The sequence below is a fragment of the Anguilla rostrata genome, chromosome 17 (genome assembly GCF_018555375.3).
Source record: "Anguilla rostrata isolate EN2019 chromosome 17, ASM1855537v3, whole genome shotgun sequence".
In the NCBI taxonomy this organism is placed as follows: Eukaryota; Metazoa; Chordata; class Actinopteri; order Anguilliformes; family Anguillidae; genus Anguilla; species Anguilla rostrata.
In genome coordinates, this window is record NC_057949.1 from 7,513,364 (window position 1) to 7,531,813 (window position 18,450).

Below are 18,450 nucleotides of genomic sequence, written 5' to 3' on the forward strand. Positions count from 1 at the left end.
GCCAAATCACATGATATTTTAATGCGTTTAATTATCCGTTCGTCAACATCTGCAGTAGGTGTGAAAAAACATAAATATATTGCCGTAGCGCTTTCACTAAATTTTAAGGGGACAACAACCAATTTTCACACTCCTTGGGGAAGGGATGGGATCACATTACCCCATTCACATTTATGGGTAAAGTATTTCCCCAATAAAATAAGACACTTTACAAGACAAACGGTAGAATGTTCCAAGTCCATTGTAATAGTAAATACTATCCTTTGAAGAAAAATAGATCGGTTTATTAAACCAATCAAAAAGCCAAAGTGTGGTCTCCTTCCAGAACTGTAAAGTCACCTCACATGAAAAAAGTAGTATTTACTATTACAATGGACTTGGAACATTCTACTGTTTTTCTTGTAAATTGTCTTATTTTATTGGGGAAATACTCTTCATCATTTAAGTAAAGATAAATCTTATTCATATAGAATTTAACATTATATATTATATGTAATGTTTAAAAAAAAAATTAAAAAAAACATTTCCCTTACTTTTGGTAGTAGCATATGCCAGCTGCCACTGCTAGTAGCTCCGCAAGATGAAACTAAATTACAATAGGCTACACCTTATAACATAAAAGGTCAACCACAAGAGGGAGCCTTGGAATAGGACAGAATAATATCAATCTGTTATTATTATTATTATTATTATTATTATTAGTCTACTATTGTTTTTGTTCATAGCTGACAGTTATATATTAGGCCTACTTATAACTTATTTCATTGTTCTTTTGTGTTTTGTGCTTCTGCGTGCCTTGATAATATTTACAGAATTGTTTCCTCCGAATAAATCAACTGGAATTTCAAAAAATGTATATCATGTACTGTGTTTGTCGACTGTCTGGATGTCTATCGTATGACTGAGCTTAGTCTTTGCCACTGGTCTTGCCCGAACGCGCTTCCGAATCCGCATTGGTTTTACCGACTCCGAGAACCTCCGATAGCAGTTGCGTCACCATACAAGCACGGATGAGACATAGCCATTCGAGAGCTGTGTGTGATTGTTGTCAACGACAATAAGCTATTGAAAATGAAGTTTAGTAAATATAAATTTGAATTTCAGCGTGCGAGATACTGACTGTTGTTTTTTGTAAAGGAAGTGCCGAGGAAAGGAGAGACATTTGAGAGGCCAAGACTCAGGGACCACGTCATTGCCTGACAGTAAGTTAGGCGAAGGAGAGAGAAGCGACCTGGGTAAGGGTGTTTGTTTTCAGTCGGTACGTTGGGGTTTAGACCCTCTTTTGACCCTGTTCTGTTGGGAGAACCGCTATGCGTTCGTTGTTGACCTTGCTAAGTGAAAGTGAAATTGTTTTACATTAGAAAAGGAAGAAACATCTGTTTTGTTCCAAGCTAGCTGGCTTCGGTTAATAAGTCAGGTAGGTATGTTCATAATTTATTCTGCTAGCTAATGTTAGCACGCTAATGTAAACTATATAGCAGTATCCTAGATTTATCGCTAGCTTCGGAAGAGACCGTAACTTCTCTATGTTAGGCAGCTAACATGTTACCCTGTCCGCTAAGAATTAACGCTCATCGTTAGCTAGCTTGGCTAACATCGGCTGCATATAATTGCTGGGAAATTGATACATTACAACTAGTCTATCGATAACGTATAAGGCTATACTGTAAAATGGTAGTGTAGCCAGTTAGCCAGGTTCGTTTTCAGATCGTGTTAATTTCACTGAAAAGGTGCTACCGTAACCAGACGTGAGATCTCTTGACTAGCTGGCTGCTTGGTGTTTACAGTCTGTCAAGTGTCCGAGGAGAGGTAACGTTAGCCGGGGAGAGATCGCAGAATAGCAAATGTAATAGCAAAACCATTTGTGCTAATGTCAATTTTGTGACTAACAGTGTTTCCAGCTAGCTGACTGGCTGGTTGTTTATTGGTAGATAGTTAACGGTAGCTGCCGGTTAAAATCAGGTGGCACCGTTGACAGTCAGTTTGGAGTCGTGATAACCTGATTGCCGACTGGTTTGTGTCAATTTGAAGTGTTGTGTCCATGTCTTTACTTTGAGTTCGCTTACTTACGAGTTAAGTAGATAGGTAGCTAGCTGCCTGCAGTCAGTGAGTGTAGTGGATAACCAGGTTGCTGGGTAACTAGACAAATGAACGTTGTCGGTGAGTTATTCACCACTGACATGCAATTTAATTTGATGAAATGCATGGTTACACACAAGGTTCGCTGGGTCGTATTGATCCGGAGTAAATGTCAGACATGCTGAATCGATGTACACAAAGAAGGTGGGTTTGCTGCACTAAGAGACACGTGCATTTTTGCAGCAATGATGGAACCCTTTCCCTTAAATGCAGACGGACTACATATGTTGACTTGATCGGAGAATAAGACCCGAAAACCAATATTCTCACATTTCTAATACTGGAGAGAGATTTTGGGGAAAGAGATGTTGGGTATTGCATCGGTGTCATTTCCCTCACCTCTTTTACCCCTCGTGTCATACGCCCACGATTATTTCCCTGTGGTCACTGGGCCTGTGTTCTGACCCTTGTGCTTCGGGGGGGGTCTCTCTGTTCTAGAGCCCTGAGCCCCTCTCTGTGCTGTGTCCAGTCCTGCAGGGGGAGGCGGGGCTTCTGCGGGCGAGGGCGGGGCTTCGGCGGGAGGACACGGCGGGTGCCGAGCCGGAGACACGGGGAGCAGGATAGGGAAGCAGCAGGGCGGGGCCGGCGGCGGCGCGGGGCTGGCGGAGAAGATGGCGGGCAGCCCGGAGAAGAGCGCCTCGGCGCAGGAGCTGAAGGAGCAGGGCAACCGCCTCTTCCTCGGCCGAAAGTACCAGGACGCCTCCGTCTGCTACAGCAAGGCCATCGTGAGTCCCGCGGGGGGGCGGGGGCGGGGGGCGCCCTACTGAAGGCCTTGTGGCCAGGGCCGTACGGAAGGCCTTGTGGCCAGGGGGGGTCGCCAGCTGTGGCCCCCGGGGAGCCACGGGGGGAGGAGAGGGGGGGGGGGGGGTTACACTGCATTTGTTTGGTCAGCTAATACAATTGATTTTAGAAGTTTCTTGGGGCTGAATTGATAGCTGATTTTAAGATGAAGGAAGGAACCAGCTGACCTTGTGGCTCTCCAGGACCATGTTTAGGGGCACCTGCTATAGACATAGAGAAACTGTTTAAGAGGAAGCCTTGGAATGGGGCAGAACAATTATCATCTTTTTCATCAATCGATTATTATTATTATTAGTCTGCTGTTGTTTTTGCTCATAGTTGACAGTTATATATTACTTATAGCTTACTTAATTGATCTTCTGTGTTTGCCTTGATAATATGAACAGAAGTGTTTCCTCTAAATAAATCTACTGGAGTTTCAAATGTCTATCGTGTACTGTGTTTGTAGACTGTCTGGATGTCTATCGTCTGACTGAGCTTAGTCTTTGCCACAGGTCTTGCCTGAACGCGCTTCTGAATCTGCATTGGTTTTACTGCCGTAGACAGAGAGAAACCGCCTGAAGTTTAGGCAAACAGACCTGATAGTGAAGTAGGAAGTGAAGATGGAGGTGCCGGTGTCTAGGTTGAGGGTGGCAATGCAAATGGTCTGGGGAGTGCAGCCCCTCCCAGTAGAGGGTCAGGGGTCAGAGGTTATAGGTTGGACTGAGACCCCATTGACATTATCTTCCTCAGCTGCATGTTAACCAACGCATTTGCGTTTGTCTTCGAGGAAAAAATGAAACATTTGCCTGTCAAAACTGACGATGACATGCCTAGAGCATTGTGGGTAGAGGCCCACGTGGTGCAGAGGGGCGCCCCAGCTCGTTCCCTCCGAACCTGAAGGACGTGCTTCTCTCGCCTTTCCTTTCTTTCGCCGTTTTTCTCGTTGCCTTTGAATCCCGACGAAGAGTCCGGAGCCTCAGCGCGCGACCTGCGCTCTCTCTCTCTCTCTCTCTCCCATCTCCCGCAGAACCGGAACCCCTCGGTGTCGGTGTACTACACCAACAGGGCCCTGTGCTACGTGAAGCTCCAGCAGTACGGCAAGGCCCTGGCCGACTGCAAGCACGCTCTGGAGCTGGACAGCCAGTCGGTCAAGGCGCACTTCTTCCTGGGCCAGTGCCACCTGGAGATGGAGAACTACGACGAAGCCATCGGCAACCTGCAGAGAGGTCAGAGCTGGGGTTCCTGCAGTTACTCAGTGCTCAATAACCCACCCTGTCCTGGGAATACACACGGGGCTGTTCCTGTAGGGCCTCCCCCATGATTCATGCCATCCGCATGGAAAATGGAAGCATTGTGATGTCATAATGGATCTATATTATGGGGCGTGGCTTTTAAATGCTTAATGGCGGAATGTTAACAAAAATGGCTGAAGGTTATCTGTCTTTTTTTATTAGCTGTGACCGCAGCTCTATAGCTCTGTCTGTCAGTCGGTCAGTTGGTCGGTTGGTCCACAAAAGTGTCCCACCCCGTAGCGGCCAGGAGGCTGAAATTTGGCATGAGGCTGAGGTTGGTCATGACCGAAGGTAGAGCTGAGTAAATTTCAGGCCGATTGACCAAGAGGAGGCGTGGCGATGGGCGTGGCCTATCACAAAAAGGCGCATAACTCCCGAGTGGATTCACAGATTTGCACAAGATTTTGTGGAAAGGTTGGTCATGAGCCAAAGAAGAGGTCACGTGTTTGTGTGAGGGTGTGAGGGTGTGTGCGTGGATGCATGCGCACATGGATGCATGCGCATGTGTGGTCGCAGCTATTGCGGATTCGCGCTCGTTAAAAAAAGATTCGGTAAACCCAACACCTTATTACAGTTGCGTCCTCTGAACGCGCTTGAAGTTGTCTGATCTGTACTTTACTGTAATCTGGGTGATATATTGAGTATTACTCTAACATTAGATATAATTTTGTAAGGGACCCAACATCACGTCACATTGAGAATATCGCGTTGTGCTTATAAAGCATGCTTTTTGTGGCTAAATTAGTTTCTTGAAGTTTCTTCTTTAACCCGTACAGCAGTCCCTCTGTGTGCCCGGGGTTTCCGGAACTTTCCGTTCTTCTCCTTCACCCAGGAGAGAGCCTCATTGAGATTGTCAAGGGGGGCCTGTTTCCATTTCTGTCTGTAACCCTCTCTGCTTCCCCCCGATGGAGTCGTTCTTTTTTTTTTTTTAAATGCAAAGAGGGTGGACCGTCTGCTCCCCTTTTAAGAAGTTAATGGATTGGATTAAATTTCTGTTTTGGCGAGGACTCCATCATGGATTCCTCGGAGGTCCCCAGAACCCAGGCTGTATAGGCGAACACAGTATCGGGGTTGGGAGGGAAGTGGACTACACACCTGCAATGCAAAGACCCGTGTGTAAAATGGCGGAGCCCAGAAGACAGACCAGGCCCTCTCCCGTTTTGTTTTGGCAGCCTACAACCTGGCCAAGGAGCAGCGGCTGAACTTTGGGGACGACATCCCCAGCGCCCTCAGGATAGCCAAGAAGAAGCGATGGAACAGCATCGAGGAGAAGCGCATCAACCAGGAGAACGAGCTGCACGCCTATCTCACCAAACTCATCCTGGCAGAGAAGGAGAGGTGAGTGGCTTCTCATGTACGTCTGTGTGCACTGAGCTCCATAATGTTTGGGACAAATACTTTTTTTTCCCTCTCTTTATTTGGCCATGTACTCTACTATTTTAGATGTGTAATCAAATGATTCACATGTGGATAAAGTGCAGGGTCTCAGCTTTTTAAAAAAAATGGTATTTATTTTTTAAATGTATATTTTGGTTTCACCATGTAGAAATTACAGCACTTTTTATATTTTATATTTATATTTACCCATTTCTTTGCACCATAGTGTTTATAAAATGCTTACTAGTGTTTTGTTAGTCAGTGTGTTCACTTCCTTAAATGCAGGTATAGAGAGCTTCAGTACCTATCTTTTCATTGCTTGAGTCTGTATTCATTGTCAACAAGACCAGATGCTAGTATGAGAATCAGGAAGCCTATGCGTTGCTGAATAAGGTTGTCGAAACGTCTGAGACATCATTTTTTCAAATATTCAAATTGGTGGAATCCGAGTGTAGACATGGGTTCTATGGAATTATTTTTTGTTCAAGAGAAAATGCATCTACTGTCATTGGTCTCATGTCTCTTCGACAAACAAGGCAAGAGTAATCATTTTTTGAAAAGTTTTTCGCCATTCGAAAGTAATCTGCGGACTTTAGCCGGTCTAATTATCATTGCGCGAGAAAAAGTGGACCTCGTGCCTGTTGCCGTATAGCGTGCTGAGTCCTCTCTGGAAACGCTCCGGAGCGAGAGCGCGGAGCGTTAGCCGAGCTCTGCTGCGTTGGCGGTAACGCGGCGTCTCCGCCGGCCTTCCTCAGGGAGCTGGACGACTGGCGGGAAAAGCAGGAGGACAAGTCGGAGGACAGCAGGAGCCGGAACGAGTCGGCCAAGATCCAGTCCAAACACGTGAGTCTGCCGCCGCCGTTCTGTCTCCGACCGCGTTCGTTTTTTAAAAGGGGGATTTTGGCCCCCTGGGCCGTCCGCCTGATCGAAATGAGAAATCGACTTTGCAGCGTTACCAGTTCTACTGCCTGTTAAAAATGAGATGTTTTTTTATGAAGAGATGGTTTTTAGTCACTTCACGTGTAGTTACACTGTCTACTGGGTCAATTACCTCGGTTCGCATTGTCATTCTACCGCATGCATGGAGCTTAAATGTTTTCAGGTTCCAGTCTCTTGTCTTGTTCTTTTTAAAACACAGGCTTGAGCAGCCATCACACCAAAGCCTATAAATGGCCCAGTGCTTATTGTAGGCATTGGGTTAGCTAATGTACAAACAGAGATTTCATTTCTGCAGTCACTGAGAGCACAGAAGAGCAAGCAAGTCCATTAACGGTAGCTAGCTCCCAAGCTAATACAGTTTGCAGTTGGAACAGCAGCCACCCCGAATCTCTCCGTGAGTTTGGGCAGAGCCCCATTCTCCTAGTACGGGAGGTTGCGGGGGGGGGGGAATCTCCAAATTACCCGCTCTTTGTAGTTTGTCAAAAATTAGAAATTGCAGAGGCGTACGAGGCATACATCATTGGGCGTACGAAACCTTTGCTGCCGGTACCTCTATGCGGAGATTGCTTTGGTTGGCCACAGAGAGTTAACGCCTCGAACGCCTAATTAGTCAGTTAACGCCTCGATCCGTTGAATGAGGCTAAGGTCGTTTTGTGTTGACATTTCCCTTTAAGTTGGGAAAAGCTTGACTGATGGGTGGGTTCCCTGTGTAAACCGTCTCATCATTTCAAAGGGCTCTCTTCTTAAAAGTCCATAATGAGCACTTTAAAAGTAAAAATGTACAGCCTCTTTACAGGAAGATGACACTCATCTGCTGTGAAACTGGCTTCTTGTTTCTCTGTATCTATACCTGCAAAGCCTACCATACCTGCCAAAGGGGAAAAAAAATAATAATCTATTTCTGATTTTTGGTATTATGTGAATCAGTAAGGTAAGGTCCAGACATGGGAGTCTTTAACAGTGACAGTGTTAGCAGCTAGCGCTATTTTAACGCTATTTTTTATAGCGCAACGTTTTTTCCGGGATACATTAAAATGACTGAGTTCCGTAAGACAGAAGCATTGACAGGGATTTCCTGCTCTCCGCGTGTGACTCTGAACCGTTCTCTCTCCCCCCCCCCCCCCCCCCGGACAGGATAAGTACCTGTCGGACATGGACGAGCTGTTCTCTCAGGTGGACGAGAAGAGAAAGGTGAGTCTTCAGAGCGGAGAGAGAGAGAGAGAGAGAGAGGGAGGGAGAGAGAGAGAGAGAGAGAGAGAGAGAGAGAGAGACGCACTGGCTGCTGGGAACGGCGCTTAAAGAGAGAGCCCCTGCCGTCAGCTGCGGGGGAGAGCCCTGTCACTCACACCTGTCACTCATCTGGTCCTGACGGAGGCTCTTCGGTGCACATTGGCTCCGCCTTTTCTTCAGTCCGATATTGGCGTTCCCATTTGGCGCTCCGTAGCGGATGTTCGCCGAAGGTGCTCGGTCGAAGCCAGACGGTCCGCAGCGTGCTAAAGCGGGGGGGCGGGGGGGTGGGGGGGGGTGGCCAATATTAGGGGGGGGGGGGCAGGCGGTTCGCCCTGTTTACGACTCTCCGGTCGTGCCTTTCTTTGTGCAGAAACGGGAGATCCCCGACTACCTGTGCGGGAAGATCAGCTTCGAGCTCATGAGGGAGCCCTGCATCACGCCCAGCGGGATCACCTACGACCGCAAAGACATCGAGGAGCACCTGCAGGTAGGGCCCGGCTCCGCCTCCCCGTGCGGGCCGGAGTGTGATTGACAGAGCCGGGGAGGTGTGTCAGATTCACACAGCGCCGGAAAAAGGTGCATTCCAGACAGACGGCAGCATTTCCACGCGGAACTGATCGTTACACGCCGTTAGAGCAATCCGTGCGTTCCGTTTTATTTGTATAGCGCTGTTCGGAAAGATACTGTCGTGAAGCAAGTTTATTAAATCGGTAGTGTTTATTAGTCTCAGAGGTGTCATTTCAGCCTCTGCTATGGTAAGACGACACAACACGTAGGCTAGCTATTAAACGACATGAAAGGTAATTCAGCTGTGGGGACTGTGCATGTTTACTGCACTGTGACAAAACGATGAGGTCTTCTGAGTGTTGCGTGGAGTTGTGCGCTCTTTGGGGTTTTTTACTGTGAGAATTTAAAGAAGAGCACGCAGATCCGGTGACAGCTGGAGTCCCAGGCGGAAGGCTGCTATTGGTCATCTCGATGGGAAGCAGCCGTAAATCGCATCTAAAGCGGTGTGAAGGTGCGAAACCACACCACAGGTGCGTTGTGGTGACAGAGTGTAGCACAGTGGGTAAGGAACTGGGCTTGTAACCGAAAGGTCGCAGGTTCGATTCCTGGGTAAGGACACTGCCGTTGTACCCTTGAGCAAGGTACTTAACCAGAATTGCTTCAGTATATATCCAGCTGTATAAATGGATGTAATGTAAATTCTATGTAAAAGCTGTGTAAGTCACTCTGGATAAGAGCGTCTGCTAAATGCCTATAATGTAATGTAATGTCGTCATACCAACCAGAGGCCAGCAGATGCCGTAGCTGCAGGAGGAGGAGGGTCGTCTGGCACCGGGGGAGAGAAGCTCGCTAGCGCATTAGCACGCTCAGCACGGCACGTTAAGAACAAAAACGATCATGATCAATACTGATCAGTCGCCTCAATAAAATTTGTACGCCCTGGTGGGTTTAAGCAAGCTGATTATGCATACTCATACGTGCACACGTGTTTGTGGATAGTTTTTCTTGAACTTCCATGAAGCATAAAAACGTGAGAAATTCGATGTTTGGTTTGGCGAGGGCCGCGCACTTTCCAGTTGGGCTGAATCTGGATTTTGTTTTGTAGGAACGCACGTTTGCTTTACCTTTTGTCTGCAAGCGCTGTTTAGAAAAACAGCTTTTATTTTTTTTCCTCACGTCGTAAATGTTTTTGTTTTTTACAAGCCGTTTTCAGAAATATTTTGTTAACGTGGGTATTGTTTCTCCGCGTTGCAGCGGGTCGGACATTTTGACCCCGTGACCCGCAGCCCTTTGACCCAAGACCAGCTGATCCCGAACCTGGCCATGAAGGAGGTGATCGACGCCTTCATCCTGGAGAACGGCTGGGTGGAGGACTACTGAGCCTCCGAGCTTCTCTCGAAAGGAGAAATCAGAGAAGAAGAAGAAGAAACTTGGCGGAAGGCCAGACGGGAGACGGACCCCTAAACGAAAGCGAGAGTTGAAGCGAACAAATGGAATGAAACAAAATGAGCGCGCCCTCTCGGGCGGGCGCTGAGACGGACCGCCAAAAAGCAGGAGCGCGGAGGCCCTGAACTACGACCATCTCCTTCCATTCTCTCTCTCTCTCTCTCTCTCTCTCTCTCTCCCTCTCTCACTCTCCCCCCCTCTCTCACTCTCTCTCTCTCTTTCACTCTCTCTCTCTGTCTCTCTCTCTCTTTCTCCCTCTCTCTCTCTCTCTCTCTCTCTCCGTCTCTCTTCTCTCTTCTTCTCCAGCCTGCACACTGCCCACCTCCTCCCTCGTTTCCCCCCCGTGGTCCCTCCTAATAAAATTACACTGTCCCTCTGCAGTGGGGAGCACCGTCTCCATTTTAATTTCATGGTTTTGCTTTTATTTTGCAGGTGATTTTATCCTGTGTGTGTGTGTGTGTGTGTGTGCGCGCGTGCACGTCTTTTACATCATTATGTTCGGAGACTGGGCTCAGTCCTTACAATTGCATTTTGCAATCGAACGATTAAAGCAGCAGGTATATGCTTATGTGGATTTACAGTGTAGGAAGAGATGAGGGTTTGGGTAGCCCCATAGTTGAGCGAAGGCTAGCGTTCTGTGCGATGCTAGCGTTATGTGCGATGCTAGCGTTCTACGCAACGCTAGCGTTCTGCGCGATACATGGTACAGTCAAACTGCAAAGCTCATTTAATCCTTAGATTATCAGTCTATCCTTTATTAAAAAAACTGCGGAATCCAGTGTGTCGGTCCCAGGTGGCAGAACTGCAGTACCCAGCTCACACTGCACCATCTCTCCACTCACGCACTTCCCTCCCACCTCTGAGAAAACCGGTAGCACTCGGCCCTATAGGGGGGGAAATGTCTGAGGGAACTGCGCTGGAGGTGTGACATCCAGCACTCAAAATGGCGTCCTGTCAGTGGTCCGTAGGCTCCGCCTCTCTTTTTTGACAGGTATATAAAGGGCAGCGGTGACGGGCATCGCAGTCTGACCCGAGGAACTCGCCACAGGGGGCTTGCATGGTATTCTCCTGAGAATTTAAGCTCATCTAATTCTGGTTGTCATGGAAAAAAGAAAGTTGCGTGCTTATGAATCTGTCTGTACTTTTGCGGGGCATGTGAGAAAAGCAGGTGATGTATTAGGTGTCTTACACATTCTGATCAGTTTCAAAAGGCTTCTTTTTTTTTTTTGCAAGAACATTCAAAGTTTGCACTTTTTAAGTTTGTGGTGCCCCCTTTGTGTCCTGATATGCAGTTTTAACAGTTTTTCCCTTCTTCTGACATTAACTTCCCAAGACTGTTGATCAGCGATCATGTTAGCCGTGGATCATTGGTTTTGAAATCTTGGCAGAGAAAAAACTGTAATCATGTTTGTTTTTATATGTGTGGGTTTACATACACGTGCACTGTGAGACTGCTTCATACAGTGATTTGAGTGTCTGTGACCAGTGTTGTGTGTCTGTAGGCGTGGGTGTGTCAGTAAGCAGTGCTGTGTGTCTGTAGCAGTGAGTGTGTCTGTAGGAGTTAGGGTGTCTGCAGGAGTGAGTGTGTCTGTAAGCAGTACTGTGTGTCTGTAAGCAGTGGTGTGTCTGTAGGAGTGGGTGTGTCAGTGGGAGTAAGTGTGTGTGTAGGAGTGGGTGTGTCAGTAAGCAGTGCTGTGTGTCTGTAACAGTGAGTGTGTCTGTAGGAGTTAGGGTGTCTGCAGGAGTGAGCGTGTCTGTAAGCAGTACTGTGTGTCAGTAAGCAGTGGTTTGTGTTTGTAGGAGTGGGTGTGTCTGTGTCTTTAACACAATCCATTCCTGAAGGATAGCCAATCACCACTTTGAGTGCACCTGCTAACGATTGTCAGTTTTGGACTAAAACCCCTGAATTTCACATCTGTGGAAATGTTAAACTTTGTTTTTTAAGTATAAAAATAAAATGGTACCTCTGCCCTCTATAATCTCCGCTGAATTTCACTGAATTTCATTTTTAAAAGTCTTGGAAAGGCTTGGCTTCAGCTGAAAAGTGCACCGCTAGGGCATTAGTATTATGTACAGCCCGATACTCTGTTGTCCCATATCCTTGTGAAATGTGCTGTAGTTTCAGGTGAATGCGAAAAGGACAGTATTTCCAGGGTTCCCACTCGTCCTGGAAAACCTGGAAATTTATCGACTGGTTTTCCAATCATGGAAAACACCTGGAAAATTAGAAAATTTACAAAATGTCCTGGAAATATTTGTGAGGTCCTGGAAAATTGTAGGCCAGACTCTAAGTCAAGCTATTAAACAGTATATTCAGAGCTGAGATTGCATATTTTTCTGTATTTTTCTCCGCTTTTCTCATTTTTATTAGCTGCTGAGATTACACGGCAGCACAGTTTGAATGGATGGTTATGGTACTTGCACATTGCCCCCCTCTCCAATTTTATGTGCATTAGGATTGTGTTTGAGCTTTTGGATGGATTAAATTTTATTATTACTTACTTTTATTTTTTGCCACAGTGATTTGTGCTTACTTTTGCTGATTGGCAGACGGGATTTTCATGTGTGAACTCTGAGCGTTGACATTGTGTGGTACTTGGGTTGTATTTGCACATACTGTTTTGTCTAATTGGTTCTTTTCTGTGTGTGTGTGTGTGCTTTAGAAATTATCTTAAGTCTCCCATTTTACCATCGCCATTCTCCTACACCCAGTCCCACCCCTTCTCACCCCATCACACCCAGTCTCCCCCCATCTCACCCCAGTCTCACCCCAGTCTCACCCCAGTCTCACCCAGTCTCACCCCATCTCTCCCAATCTCACCTCATTTCACCCAGTCACACCCCATCTCAACCCATTTCACCCAGTCACACCCCATCTCAACCCATTTCACCCAGTCACACCCCATCTCAACCCATTTCACCCAGTCACACCCCATCTCAACCCATTTCACCCAGTCACACCCCATCTCAACCCATTTCACCCAGTCACACCCCATCTCAACCCATTTCACCCAATCACACCCCATCTCAACCCATTTCACCCAGTCACACCCCATCTCAACCCATTTCACCCAGTCACACCCCATCTCAACCCATTTCACCCAGTCTCTCTGTGAAGCCCAGCTCTCCCTGTGTACCCCGCTTTTGTAATATCTGTCATGTTAAAGGGCAGCTCTGTGTGGATCTGTCATGTTAAAGGGCAGCCCTGTGTGGTTCTGTCATGTTAAAGGGCAGCTCTGTGGATCTGTCATGTTAAAGGGCAGCTCTGTGTGGATCTGTCATGTTAAAGGGCAGCTCTGTGGATCTGTCATGTTAAAGGGCAGCTCTGTGGATCTGTCATGTTAAAGGGTAGCCCTGTGTGGTTCTGTCATGTTAAAGGGTATCTCTGTTTGGATCTGTCATGTTAAAGGGCAGCTCTGTGTGGATCTGTCATGTTAAAGGGCAGCTCTGTGGATCTGTCATGTTAAAGGGCAGCTCTGTGGATCTGTCATGTTAAAGGGTAGCCCTGTGTGGTTCTGTCATGTTAAAGGGTATCTCTGTTTGGATCTGTCATGTTAAAGGGCAGCTCTGTGTGGATCTGTCATGTTAAAGGGCAGCTCTGTGGATCTGTCATGTTAAAGGGCAGCTCTGTGGATCTGTCATGTTAAAGGGTAGCCCTGTGTGGTTCTGTCATGTTAAAGGGTAGCCCTGTGTGGTTCTGTCATGTTAAAGGGTATCTCTGTTTGGATCTGTCATGTTAAAGGGCAGCTCTGTGGTTCTGTCATGTTAAAGGGCAGCTCTGTGGATCTGTCATGTTAAAGGGCAGCTCTGTGGATCTGTCATGTTAAAGGGCAGCTCTGTGGATCTGTCATGTTAAAGGGCAGCTCTGTGGATCTGTCATGTTAAAGGGCAGCTCTGTGTGGATCTGTCATGTTAAAGGGCAGCTCTGTGGATCTGTCATGTTAAAGGGCAGGTCTGTGTGGAGTTGTCATGTTAAAGGGTATCTCTGTTTGGATCTGTCATGTTAAAGGGCAGCTCTGTGGATCTGTCATGTTAAAGGGTAGCTCTGTGTGGTTCTGTCATGTTAAAGGGCAGCTCTGTGTGTATCTGTCATATTAAAGGGCAGCTCTGTGGATCTGTCGTTAAAGGGCAGCTCTGTGTGTCTGTCATGTAGGGCAGCTCTGTGTGGATCTGTCACGTTAAAGGGCAGCTCTGTGGATCTGTCGTTAAAGGGCAGCTCTGTGTGTCTGTCATGTAGGGCAGCTCTGTGTGGATCTGTCACGTTAAAGGGCAGCTCTGTGGATCTGTCATGTTAAAGGGCAGCTCTGTGGATCTGTCATGTTAAAGGGCAGCTCTGGATCCATCTATTGTGCTGAAATACTTTGTCCTGCTGCTGTCTCAGACAAGTCAGTTGGCTCAAACATGGTCATGGACTCGATGGCTGTTATTATGCTGTCATTTTCTTGTCTGTCAGATCCCCCCCCCCATTCCAATGTGCTTTCCTCCATTGTAGAATGTAGGCTAGCGCACCCTTAGTTTCTGTTTTCTAACAATCAGCTGGCCAGTGTGTCCTTGTGTGATGGCTGCAGCTCCTGGAAATAACCAGCGAAGGCTACTCTTCTTTTGCCCTTGAATCACTGTTAAATATGAACAAGTAAATAAAGGAATAAATGAAAGGATATTAACAAATTGAAAGAAATGAATCAGCATTTTCCATCAGGCTGGGGTTAAATACTTTACTGGACACCAGAACAGTGCAGTACAGACTAGTGATGCTTTGAAAAGACCTCAATTCTTTGATAGGGTTTTTTTAGGGTACCTGAAAATGCGCAGGGATCAGCAGATTTTCCCAGCAGACTAAAAGAATGCTTCCTCTGCACATTTTGATGCCAGTTTCTAATATTTGTGCTCGCCATCGTTTATAAGAAGTGTTGTCATGTCAACCAGTGCCTTAGGTTCTCAGTGAAGCAAGCGATTGACCACTGTCTCCAGTGATTTGGGATGGAGGTGCATATTGTTGGGGAGATACAAGAGGCAAGTGATTTCAGCAAACCACGGCTAACTAGCCCACCTTCTGTTTGAGCTTTGGGTGTATTCCGGCATCCGGCTTAAATTCATACGTTCGTCGCTCCTTTTGATTGTGCTTTAGGTGCTTGTGTGCTGGTTTTCTAAACGCTTTCGCTTGTAAATGAATTTGCAGAATATGTCTGGTGGGTTTTGGACATTTTAAGTGACTTGAGAGTATGTACAATTCATTGTTGTGTAATAATTGGTATGTGGATGATGGATTCCCTATTCTTCTGTCCACTCAAGGCTTTTGTTGTGGCATTTCTGAGGATAATGCTTCAGTGGTCTTTCTTAATGACAGTTGTGACCCATCGCATCTGTGCAGAGTGTGTCCCTCACAGTTGGAGGGATTTGCAGTCTTTTGGAACTACGATGGACACCTTTGACAAGAGCCACAGTCGTCCTGAAACTGGGCACATTCGCCTTCACTGAGCAGTCGCTGATCTCTGGCCGACAGTTACGCCACTGAGCAATCGCTAATCTCTGGCCGACAGTTACACCACTGAGCAATCGCTGATTTCTGGCTGAGAGTTACACCACTGAGCAAAAGCTGATCTCTGGCCGACAGTTACGCCACTGAGCAATCGCTGATTTCTGGCCGACAGTTACGCCACTGAGCAATCGCTGATTTCTGGCTGAGAGTTACACCACTGAGCAAAAGCTGATCTCTGACCGACAGTTACGCCACTGAGCAATCGCTGATTTCTGGCCGACAGTTACGCCACTGAGCAATCGCTGATTTCTGGCTGAGAGTTACGCCACTGAGCAAAAGCTGATTTCTGGCCGACAGTTACGCCACTGAGCAATCGCTGATTTCTGGCCGACAGTTACGCCACTGAGCAATCGTTGATTTCTGGCTGAGAGTTACGCCACTGAGCAATCGCTGATCTCTGGCCGACAGTTACGCCACTGAGCAATCGCTGATCTCTGGCCGACAGTTACGCCACTGAGCAATCGCTGATTTCTGGCTGTGAGTTACGCCACTGAGCAAAAGCTGATCTCTGGCTGACCGTTAAGTTGTGTTCTAGAAACACACTGACTGTAATAAAAACAAGGCTTATGTACTTTTATGAAGAGGAGACAAGGCGGGGTCCCAGCTGACTATCGACCCATTTAAGAGAACGGCTACCAATCGGGCTGCATTAGTGTGCTCCATAATTTTTAAACTTAGGAGCACATGTTATCCGTGACAAGAATGTATGCATAGAGCCCTGCCAGTGCTTGTAGTAGTTAATGAACTTGTACTTGCTGCAGCGGCCATCATAGGAACATATAATATTATATATAGGAAATCCCCCTTTGCCTTCAACAGAGAGACAATCCAGTTAAATTATCATGAAAACAAACATTTTATGTTGAAGGGATAATCTGCCCCAGTAACATCATCAATAACGGTGAGTGTAAAACGTTATTAAAAAATTAACATTTCCATTAGCAATCAGAATCGAGTGCTACGTAGCCCCCCTGGGGTCAGCTGAGAAAAAAACAGACCCATGTGTAAATCTGTACTCTCGGTTTAGAAATCTGCGCACAGTTTATAAACCGTGCTCTCGGATTCATAATCCGTGCCCTTGAATTACAAATCCATGCACACGGATTTGTAAACCGTGCCCTCGAATCCGGTGTGGGTGCATGTTTTATTTTTTAAAACCCCGCACTAAGACGCCTGACTATACTTATTATTGTCCTGACTGAAGATCTTGATCGTGTTCGTTGAATCAGGTATCGTAGTGCTGGGCTTTAATAAAACAAAAACGTGTCCCCACACTGGCCCTTTCGGGATAAGATAGGGCACCACTGTACTAGTATCATTTCAGCGCCACAAGAGGGCGACAAATCATTCGTGTTCATATGCCTTGTGTGGTCTGCCCGGGAGCTACGTGTAGACGTGCATATTTAATGCTTTGTGTATTCCTGTGTACGCTCTATGCTATAAGTATAACGTCACAAAGCTATGCCTTTAAACATCGTTGGGCAATATGTAGGCTACGCTGGGAACCGGTTTAATTCGGATCTCTGATTAATGTGAAAACAGGTGTAGCAAATGTGGTTGGGCCATATGATTGTACGCTTTCACTGTCCTCTTTGCGTGTTTATGTGTTTCGAAAACCGAGCTCATAATGGAATTTGGATGATGGCGGGAATACCGCTATGTATATCTGTGTGTGTGTGTGTTTATTTATATACAGTACATGCATACATGCATGCATTTAGGCCCATATATACAGGTGAGAAATTAAAAAGAAAACCTGAATAAATGAGTGGAGAAACATAACAAATGCAGATGGTTCCATGTAGGTGTCCTGCATTGTTGACCTCCATTTTGGATCAAGATGGCAAGAAGAAAAGATTCGAGTGACTTTGAAAGAGGGCTCATTATTGGGGCACGGATGGCAGGAGCTTCAGTCATGAAGACTGCTCAACTGGCTAGGGTTTCAATGGGAACAGTGACTAAAGCGACAACTGCATTTAGACCTATGCAAAAGACATCAGTAAATAGAGTCAGAAATTGTGGTTGAAAGTGCACATTCGATGACCTTGTGCATTAGTGCAATATGTAAGGAAAAACAGAAGAGCAACTCTTCCTCTGGTGACTGAAAATCCTAATGCAGGACATGATCAGACCGTCAGCGAGAACACTTCGTCGACATCTACATGGAGAGGGATAATATAGTAGGACTGCAGCTCATAAGCACCTTATTACACAGACAAAGGCACATTTGAGAGTTCAGTGGTGCAAAAACCATAGGCACCGGTCTACAGAGATGTGGAAAATAGGTCAGGTGATTCATCCTTCACCATATTCTCGACAAGTCGGCGAGTGCATGTGTGGCGTACACCAAGAGAACGGTACTGGCCTGAATGCGTGACCCCTACAGTGAGGGGCTCCAGTGTATCTGTTATGCTGTGGGGGGCATTTTCCTGGTACTTGTCTCCTTAGAGGGAAGGGTCATGGCAACTTAATGCAAAGTTATTCTGAGTGATCCCCTTCATCCTATGACGAAACATTTTTTATCCTGATGGGAGTTGCCTCTTCCAGGATGACAATGCCCCATCCACAGGGCACAAGGGTGGTGGATCGTGGTGGCCCAACACCTTACTAAGACACTTTCTGTTTTCCTTTAATTTGTCCCCTGTCTGAATGTGAACACACACATTATATACTGAGTGTATGTGTGTGTGTATATATATATATATATATTTTTTTTTTTACACATTTATATTTATGTATATGTATGTATCTATAAATATGTACACACACACACATATGTATATAGTGAACTCTATAATGTTTGGGACAAAGACATATTTTTTCTCAATTTGGCTCTGTACAACATTTAAATTTGTAATAAAAAAGTGCAGATTCTCTGCTTTTATTTAAGGGTATTTTTATACACTTGTTTCACCATGTGGAAATTACAGCACGATATAGCCCCCTATTTCTGGGCACCATAATGGTTGGGACGCATTAATGTTATGTCAATAAAATTAGTTGTGTTTAGCACTGTGTCACATGTTTTGCATGCTTGAAAGCTGTGACCCATATACATCACTAGGTGCTGAGTGTCTTCCCTGGCGATGCTCTGTTGCGCTCATGAATATTCCAGTTAGATATGACGTTGACATATAAAATCTGCAGTGGGGTCATGAGAAAATGGCACAGTAATATTTTATCCTAATTCCAAATAAT

The 18,450-nt window shown here is 46.2% G+C and overlaps 1 protein-coding gene across 2 annotated transcripts; it reads left to right on the plus strand.

Annotated features, from left to right (window-relative positions):
* The first annotated feature begins 925 nt into the window (after positions 1–925).
* On the plus strand, positions 926–10,123 carry LOC135244166 (E3 ubiquitin-protein ligase CHIP-like). 2 transcript variants are annotated; one of them, XM_064316409.1, is made up of 8 exons: positions 926–1,235; positions 2,609–2,864; positions 3,950–4,148; positions 5,387–5,552; positions 6,347–6,434; positions 7,665–7,721; positions 8,131–8,247; positions 9,522–10,123. In XM_064316409.1, the coding sequence occupies exons 2-8, from the start codon at positions 2,751–2,753 to the stop codon at positions 9,645–9,647; spliced, it is 867 nt and encodes a 288-aa protein (XP_064172479.1). In that variant the 5' UTR covers positions 926–1,235; positions 2,609–2,750; the 3' UTR covers positions 9,648–10,123. The 2 variants fall into 2 exon arrangements, with proteins under 2 accessions (XP_064172479.1, XP_064172480.1); XM_064316410.1 differs by lacking the exon at positions 926–1,235 and having other exon boundaries at positions 2,601–2,864.
* Positions 10,124–18,450: the final 8,327 nt, after the last annotated feature.

Bases quoted from the DNA above. Each gene is read 5' to 3' on its own strand.
- LOC135244166 (XM_064316409.1), top strand. From the start codon at position 2,751: ATGGCGGGCAGCCCGGAGAAGAGCGCCTCGGCGCAGGAGCTGAAGGAG. The intron at 2,865-3,949 runs GTGAGTCCCGCG...CATCTCCCGCAG, and splicing joins TCTGCTACAGCAAGGCCATC to AACCGGAACCCCTCGGTGTC. The intron at 6,435-7,664 runs GTGAGTCTGCCG...CCCCCCGGACAG, and splicing joins CCAAGATCCAGTCCAAACAC to GATAAGTACCTGTCGGACAT.